This window comes from Monopterus albus, unplaced genomic scaffold (genome assembly GCF_001952655.1).
Source record: "Monopterus albus unplaced genomic scaffold, M_albus_1.0 scaffold40.1, whole genome shotgun sequence".
NCBI lineage: Eukaryota > Metazoa > Chordata > Actinopteri > Synbranchiformes > Synbranchidae > Monopterus > Monopterus albus.
In genome coordinates this window covers 3270425-3279479 of record NW_018127920.1, presented here as the reverse complement: position 1 = coordinate 3279479, position 9055 = coordinate 3270425, and the positions used below count along the sequence as shown (strand labels likewise).

The following is a 9055-nucleotide window of genomic DNA, read 5'->3' as shown; positions in this document are numbered from 1 at the left end:
AGATTGAGATAGTCTGGTTCTCTAGGGGTTAGTGTATACTAACATCTGCGGCCTCTATTTATTCTCCTAGAGGGGCGGGGGTGGCCGGGTGGGAGGGGCTCAGTTAGGCAAACAGAACTCTCTTCAGCATAACCGTCTCTTGCCACTCGACTCGTACGAAACAGGTCGGTGATTTCATATCCCCATTTTTTAAATATTTCCACCCAGGCTTCGCATGGCATGTTGAGGGTCAGCTGGAAAACGCCACATTCAGTGTTGAACCGCTTCATGGACATGGTGCCGTTTATGTCACTGGATGAATGAGCTGTGATCTTGTAGTACCAGCGACCAGCCGGTGTGTTCTGTGTCTCCCAAACAGCTTTAAACACTTCAGCATTTGAGCATTTGACCGTTTCTTCCCCAAAACCTCGGTCAGTCGCACCTTCATGCTTTTGGCCTGCTCCATAAAACGAGGCATTTTCTTATCCGGTTGTCCATCATAATCCTCATCATCATCATCATGGCTTGAATTTTTAAAACACTCCTTAAGGTATTCTATAACTAGACATTTTAGAATACCCCAGTCGCTAGCTGTGATGGGGGTTTTAACAGTCTCGGGGCTAAAAGTCTCGCCCTCGTCCAGCTGGTAAAAAGACAACTCAGCAGTTCCGTACAGAAAAATATAGCCAAAATAACCTGATTGCTGTTTGATTTCACCTCGAAGCGAAGATGCATGGTGGCTTTTTTTGGTGCGTTGAGTAAATCCGTTTGCTCTGTGATAATCACAGGAGTGTTACTGATGACTCCATCCATTTTCTCGCGATGAAAAGAAGGAGTAGTCATTTTTGTTTTTCTCAGAGGTTAATACAGCTTATTTTGATGCATGAAAAACTTTTTTCACTCTAGAAGCCTATGGAAAACACTGTCTTTTTATAAAGAGAGAGGGGGTGAGTGTATGCCTGCTAAGAAAAAACGTTTACTGCTTGCTGATAAGAAAAACGGTATGTCTGGGTTTATCTCTAAAAACGTGTACTGTGTTGTTATCTATGATTACAGAAGGGGCTACAAACTGCAGCATAGCCATGCGAACGGTTGCAGTGTGGACGGGGGTGGGCGTGGAAAGCATGTTGAAAACGAACCGGGACAGTGGTGCGCATTAAAAAAGGTATTGTGTTCACCCTATCTGCTTGGATGTATGTTATAAGGATAATGCACTAACATGCTGTTCATTGACAGTAGTTTGACATTCTGTGTTGCTACCTTTTTTGGCAACAGAAAATAAAATGAACGATAGCCTGGTGAGTGGCTGATAAGTGTTATCAGCTGATGAGTAAATGAGTAAGTGAATAAACTGATGAGTGTTTATTCCACACTCATCATTCTTAAATAGATCATTTTACAAGATCAAGTAAGGAACATTCAAACTTTACAAAAACAAGTTAAATACTTAACTATACCATCATATGTAGGGGCTGTAACCAATATCAAATACAGTTATACAGTTATATTCTTATCTATATAACCACATGTGTGTAGAGACTGTAACCACTGTCTGTTTATCTTTTCAGATGCGGTTAACCACGACTTCCTTATCTCTAGCTGCAGATGTGTCACGACTTCCTTATCTCCAGCAGCAGATGCAGGGGGGGTGGGAGGGTACCCCCGGGGGCCTCGTGGGACCAGGAACCAGAAGAACGAATCTGATTGGATGGGGCGGGACTAAGGACCGGATAAACGATTCTGATTGGCTGGGAGGCGGGACTAGGGGGCGGGTCCACCTGTCAAATTAATTCTGATGAGATGTGGTACCTTTACTGTGTGTCATGGTGATACCCTGACAGAGAGACTACCGAATGCCACTCCCGTCTACTGTATATAACTAGCCAATCTCCAGTCGCTAGCCAACAAAATGGACAAGCTGCCTCTCATAAACTGGACTAACTCTGACTTCTCATGTTCTGTTGCTCTATGCTTCCTGGAAACGTAGCTCAGCAACTCAATTTCAGAGTTGGCTCAGCAGTTCAATTTCAAATTACTGGGCTTCCAACTGTATAGAGCACGTTGTATAATGGAGTTATCCAGGAAAACGAGAGGAGGTGGACTCTGTTTCTATATAAATGAAGGTTGGTGTCACTCTGTTAAAAAAAAGTTGCAGTGTGGACTTATAACTGCAGACCGTTCTATTCACCTTGAGAGTTCTCCTGTTTTATCCTGGTTGGTGTGTATATCCCACTGCAGGCCTATACTAACAGTGTGCTAAAGCACTTAGCCAACCAGATAACTGGAGTGGTATCTGAGACATCCCAACTCCCCCCTCATTGTTCTAGGGGATTTTAAATGAGGAAATCTCACCCAGGAACTGGCCAAATACAGACAGCAGGTCAGTTGTTCCACCAGGGACAAAAACACATTGGCCCACTGCAACAGTGTAATAAATGCCCACCACTCTGTCCCCTGTGCAGCCCTTGGGTTCTTAGATCATTGCATGGTCCATCTCATCCACACTTACAAGCAGAAACTTAAAGCTGCAAAGCCTGTGGTCAAAACAGTGATGAGATGGGCCGAGGAGGCAAAGTCTGAGCTACAGGCCTGCTTTGACTGCAGAGATTGGAGTGTATTTGAAGTTGCAGCAACAGACCTGGGTGAGCTCACTGATAACGTGACATCATACATCAGCTTTTCTGAGGATATGTGTGCCTACCAAGACCTGCATGTACAACAACAACAAGCCCTGGTTCAGAGTAAGACTCAAGCAGCTTGATCATGCCAAACAGGACGCCAACAAAAGTGGAGACAGGATCCTGTACCATCAGGTCAGAAACACACTGACAAGGTAGATCAGAGTAGCCAAGAGGAGCTACTCTGAAAAGTTGAAAAACCAATTTTCAACCATTTGTGCAGAGAAGCCTGCAGAAAGCCGCCAGAACAACCCTGGCTACCGTAGACCACCCCCCCCCCCCAAATGCTCCACCATCACCCTGGTCCCCAAGAAACCCTCCATCAGTAGACTGAACAACTACAGACCTGTCGCTCTGACATCTGTGCTTAGAGAGGCTGGTGTTAACTTACTATTGGACAAACAGGTCAGTGTATGATGCAGTGAACATGGCACTACATTACATACTGCAACACACCTTGACTTCCCAGGGACCTGTACACAGGTCCTCTTTGTGGACTTCAGCTCGGTGTTCAACACCACCATCTTGGACATCCTCCACTATAAACTGACCCAGCTCACTATGCCTGCCCACACCTGTCAGTGAGTCACTGGTGTTCTGATACACAGGAAGCAGCAGGTGAGGCTGGGGAAAAATCACATCTAGCACCCAGACAATCAGCAAGGCACTCCCCAGGGATGTGTGCTCTCCTTGCTGCTCTTCTCCCTCTGCACCAATGACTGTACCTCAGGGGACCACCCTCTGTTAAACTCCTGAAGTTCGCAGGTGACAAAATGGTCATCAATCTCTGAGACAGTGATGAGTCTGCCTTGTGGTGTGGTTGCAAGAACATGGAGCTGAACACACTCACAACAGTGGAGATGACATTGGAACCCCACCCACCCAGCTTCCTGTCCCAGCTCAGGACATTCAACCTGTGTCAGGAGCTGCTGATACAGTTTTATAAAAGAATAATCGAGTCTGTTCTCTGCTCATCCATCACTGTCTGGTTTGGTTCAGTAAACAAACAGGACAGGAACAGGCTCCAGTGGATAGTCAGGACTGTGCAAAAGATCATTGGTGCCAACCTGACCTCCATGGAGGACCTATATGACTCAGCGGTCAAGAGAAGGGCGGAGATTTCTGCAGACCCCTCACATCCAGGACACAAGGTATTTGAACTGGATGGCACTACAAATCATTGCACACCAAAACAACCAGACACAAAGACAGTTTCAGACTCCAGTGGACAGTCAGGACTGCAGAAAGAATTATCAACATCAAAGACAGTTTTGGGTGTAAGGCCATACCGTGCCATCTTCTGCAAACAAGCCAGATGTGGGCAGCAGATACATGGTCTACTCTAATCTGGGCTCATTGTCTGCAGAACCCCCAAATGGATGCCAGTGTTGCTCTGTGTTTGCTGGATGCAGGAATAGACAACCATTTGTTAAATCCTTTATCATCAGCCTAAGGAGACAACATTTCTGTGTTGTGTTTAAAACTTGTTTGCCTGCTTCCAAGTGTTATTCATTCATTTATTAGGTTTTTTGGTCAACAAACAAAATTAAAATTGCAATTATTTTACACAAAAAAGCATGAAACATAAGGGTACATACATCCATTTGAATAAAAGCATGTATGCACACACATAATCATACAAAGAAAAAATAAAATAAATAAAAAACAACGTTATTGACCAAAGGTGTAGGCTGAAGCTAAAGCTTATTATGCCTACCCTTACTCCACACAAGCAGCACTAATGGACATAAATTTAATATAAAGAAATACTGAATATTCTGAATATATATTTAGAACATGCATTGTGATTATTATTATTATTATTGAGTATATCTTTTTATTACCATTCTTTTATAAAGTATTTTAAACTGTGGTAATGAAGTAGCCATTTTTATTTCATCAGGAAAACTATTCCACAACTGAACACCTTTATTAGATGGGCAGTTACTACTTAATTTAGTTCTACAATATGGTTTGTTAAACATATATGTCCCACTAAGGTCATAATTACTTTCCCTTACGCTGAACATAGCTTGCAAAGACTGAGGGAGGGTTTGTTGTTTTGCCTTATAAATAAGTTTAGCAGTACACAAATCTACCAAAGGAGCTGGAGGAAGTGTCTGGAGAGAGGGAAGTCTGGGCGTCTTTGCTTAGACTGCTTCCTCCGCAACCCGGTCCCGGATAAGTGGAGGAAAGTGGATGGATGGATGGATGGATGTATATGGCATGTCCATGACAATTTATGACCTATAATCACTCCTAGAAACTTTATATAATTAACTCTTTCTAATAAGTTATCAATTTTAATTTGAATATTATTATCCTTACCCTTTTAACAACCATGAATTTTGCTTTAAATAAATTCAGAGATAATTTATTCAAATCGAACCAGCTCTTTAATTTGTGCAGTTCTCTCTCCAGTATCTTTATCATCTGTTCCAGATTTTCACCAGAACAATAAACATTGGTGTCATCTGCAAACAAGACAAAATTGAAAACATCAGATACCTTACAAATCTCATTAATATAAAGTAAAAATAACTTAGGTCCCAACACTGAACCTTGTGGAACTCCACAATTTATTCTCTGCAAATTAGACTCTACACCAGTTATGTGCACATACTGAAACCTATCCGTTAAATAATTTTCAACCCAAGAATGTGCTATCCCCCTAATACCATATTTTTCCAATTTATATAAGAAAATATTATGATCTATTGTATCAAAGGCTTTTTGTAAATCTAAAAATATTCCAAGTGTTATGTTGGATGCTGTTTGTCTTGTTACACTATAAGCTCACCACAGTAAATTCCTAAAACTTGTAATGGAATTAAAGTAAATTCAGCTCTATTTTAATCATAGCTTTGGAATTCCTCAGTGTGAAACTGAAGAAGTCTGAAAAAGCTTCACTGGTGAGAATAATATGAATAAATCCACTCATACACCTAGGCCTGAGGCAGTACTGTCTACTGTACTTGCCTTCTGAATAACTTTATCCACCTCAGAGCCAATGGGGGAGTAGAGGATCTTGGGATTTGTAGTCATCAAATGAACCAGTAGGCCCAGATTCCGCTGTTCTTTACTGGTGAATCCTAGAGAACTCATATTCCCCTGCTTCAAAGCCTCTGGCTCAATGATCCTGCAACAAGAGCCAATGTGGTGATCCAGAATATTCACATTTATAGGGCTCACAAAAAGGTTGCTACTGTGAGACAACAAGTAATGCTACAGACTTGCAACTAAGATCCTATTCTTGCAGAAAGTCTGTTGATTCAGTAGGGTGTCAATAGATCTGACATATATTCAAAGGCTACTGAACTACTGAAGAAGTAGGAATAACTTTCAGGTATCGCCTCACTGCAAGAAGGTTCTGGGTTCGAGCCCCAGCTGACCCAGAGCCTTTCTGTGAGGACTTTGCATGTTTTTCCTGTGCCTGCATGGGTTCTCTCCGGGTACTCTGGCTCCCTCCCACAGTCTAATAAGCGGGACTAATCATTGTAAAGATACTTTTTTCGTGCTTCAATTAATTTGCTCCACAATAACAAGAGACACTCTATCATCTTTTTTCCATCACCTCTGTAATCTCGCCCACCTGTTGTTCCCACACAGAATTGGCTGCAGTCCGGCCCACAGTTGTACAAATGCTGAAAACTGAGAGTGAGGATTCTCTGTTTCTGCCTTTCCTTTCACTCCTCCTGCTTTTCTGCCTCCCTCTGCTCCTTCCTCCCCCTCCTCTCCAGAGACCTCAGTTGTGTTGGGGCCCCAGATGGTGCTGTTAAGGGGTGAGGTCAGGTTTGTAGGGGATGCTGGAGATCGACCAGTACAGGCTCCTTTGGGCAGCAGGCGAGCCAGACCAGAGAGCAGGTCCACATCCTTGAGAAGCCGCTCTACATCAGCCAGGTCCTTCAATAAGGCTCCAAGGTGGGACTGAGAGAGAGTGGCTATAGAACTGGGTTGGTCCAGGTGAAGCTGGTGGGATGAGGGTAGATGAATAGAAGAAGAAAAAGTGAGGGAGAGAGTTAATAAGAAAATACATAGTACTCCAAATTTGCAGTAAGTACAGCAGGTCATTCAGCAATCAGAGGCGCCCCAGCTCCTCCTGCCTACATGTATAAATGTAGATGTGATCATTATTATAAAGTATCTTGTTTGCAAAAAACATCACATAATATTCTGATTATTTTGTTAAATTATGATTTAACAGATGACAACAATAGCTGTAGCAAATGTTTATGCTGTACCTTATCAATGACACTTTGTGTGTTGATCTGCTCTCTCAGCTCGAGGCTCATCTGTCTGAAGTGCTCTGACCTTTGACCCTCCCCTGCACTGCACACTGTGTTGCAATAGGCCTCCAACAACGGTTGCTGCTTCTCAGACACCAAAAGGATCTTACTGAGCTCACTGGTCCCCACGCTCCCGCAGGTGAGGCTTTCCAGCATGGCTCCAGTTAGGAGGACCCCCTGTGGAAGACAGGCATAGTTAATCGAATATCAATGTCTAAAGATCATGTCACTCTACTGCCTGCTTATTATCACTGTCCTTACTTATGATAACATCAAATGGTGAATATAGTTCACCCCCAGTTTTAACCAGTTCCAGGTTTCTGTTACATGCACACACACACAAAAAAAAAAAAAACACAAAATTGATAAGAAAAAAGGGAAAATATGACGGACTGATAAAAACTACAAAAATCTACCATGAAGTATTTTTCAAAGTCATTAAAGTGACTGCAGGACACTAACATGGATGCTTTTCCTCCCAGACTCAACTTTGTTGCACATGCTAGGAGTTTGTTGAAGTTCAGAACAGTTCTAATTAGGATGAATAGCTGAAAACATCTGTGTATGTCTCCAGGGCAGTTAAGGTCCAAATTCCAGGTTGGTTAAGGGTGCAGACTATAAGTTAAGCTTCAAATATAAGAATGCAAATGTAGACCATGATTAGGTGTGGCAGGAATCAGCGAGTATACCTCCACTTCCTTCAGGCCCTGTGGGTCATTTCCTTGATCTCCTGTGGATTCAGTGAGGCCCAAAGCTTCGGACATCAGTTTAAGCAGAGCTTGACTATGAGTTTCTTTCAACTGGTCATGTAAGGCTTTGTGTATAACACCTCCATTCAAACTGTGTACATCTCCCAGCAGCTTCTCCTGTAGGTGGGGCCAGGGACACAAGAGGCAAGGTAGACATCACTGTTAAAGAAAGCATGCACTAGAACAGTGTTGACTAAAATCAGCCACAATAAAACACAAATGAATACAGCTGTAATAATGACAAAGCAATTTCAGGGGTTTGCTCATGTCTGGTCATTAAGTTGTGTCCAAATATAATAACATCAAAGAAACAAACAAGTAATAAAACATATCCATCACATTACCACTTTCAGACAGCTTTATCATGATTTGAGGATGAAACTGTCCAGAAAACCTGGACCAGACATTTACCTGCCACAGTATTCTATTCTAACGATAACTGATAGTGGTCAGACAACTAACAAAATTAATTGAGACACAACTATTAGTATGTTACTGGCTAATAAAATTGCTATGGATATTAGTTACACATATAGCTCCCACAGAGGAACATACAGTATTTCTGACCACCTGACTAGGGACTTACCACTGTAAGGTGTGTGTGATATCGTATTGGATGCTTCTTCAGGGCACGGACATTGCCTCGATTCAAAGTACACTGTTCAAAGTAAACTGCAACCTTAATCCTGCACGTAAACCTTAAAACATTTGTTGTTGTTACTGGAGGAGCTCAGGTCTCTTTTGAAGAGAAACTACCCTAATTGGCTCCCACACTGCATCTGGCAGAAAGCTGCTAAACTGTCCGTCCTGAATGTAGTTTTTTGTCACCAGCCCCTGCTCCCATTGTCTGCCCTCACCTGCTGTCTAGGCAAGATACTGTGCATCTCAAATGAGCCAACAGAGAGGGCAGAAAAGAGTACTGGCAGCTTGTGAGAAATGCCAGTACACAAGAAGAAATCCTAGTATGCGAAATGGTAAAAGTGCTGGTATGGCATACCGGTGCATTCCAGTCCATTTCAAGCTGTGATGGTGGCTGAATAACTTGGCTTACTGTCAAGTGTGAGAGAGTAAATATTCATGTTAATAGTTTCACCATTTCCTGCTTTGACAAGTTAAAATGTCTGCTGTTCTGTCTATTCAAGTGAGCATACTGGGCAATGATGCTCATGATTGCAACTAAGATTTTCTAGAAAAGTCAACTTGGATTAATTTTGCCACAAGGCCTGCTAGGGTTAGGCAAATTACTACTGCACTAATGATAAGTTAGATAAATCTTGACTGACTTTAAGTTGGCCAGACTTTACTGACTCTTCATATACTAACTCTGAGAGCGTGGTGTGTGTGTTGAGTATTTGTTAGTTTC

General features: G+C 42.4%; 1 protein-coding gene across 2 annotated transcripts in view; it reads right to left on the bottom strand.

The window, feature by feature from the left end:
• abca2 (ATP-binding cassette, sub-family A (ABC1), member 2) overlaps positions 1-9055 on the bottom strand; it is a 136441-nt gene that overhangs the window by 60382 nt on the left and 67004 nt on the right. For both annotated transcript variants that reach the window (XM_020599227.1, XM_020599228.1), the window contains 4 exons: positions 7633-7809; positions 6899-7120; positions 6250-6626; positions 5637-5796 (listed from right to left, as the gene is read on the bottom strand). In XM_020599227.1, coding sequence (XP_020454883.1) covers positions 5637-5796; positions 6250-6626; positions 6899-7120; positions 7633-7809 — 936 coding nt within the window. The remainder of the gene's footprint in view (positions 1-5636; positions 5797-6249; positions 6627-6898; positions 7121-7632; positions 7810-9055) is intronic.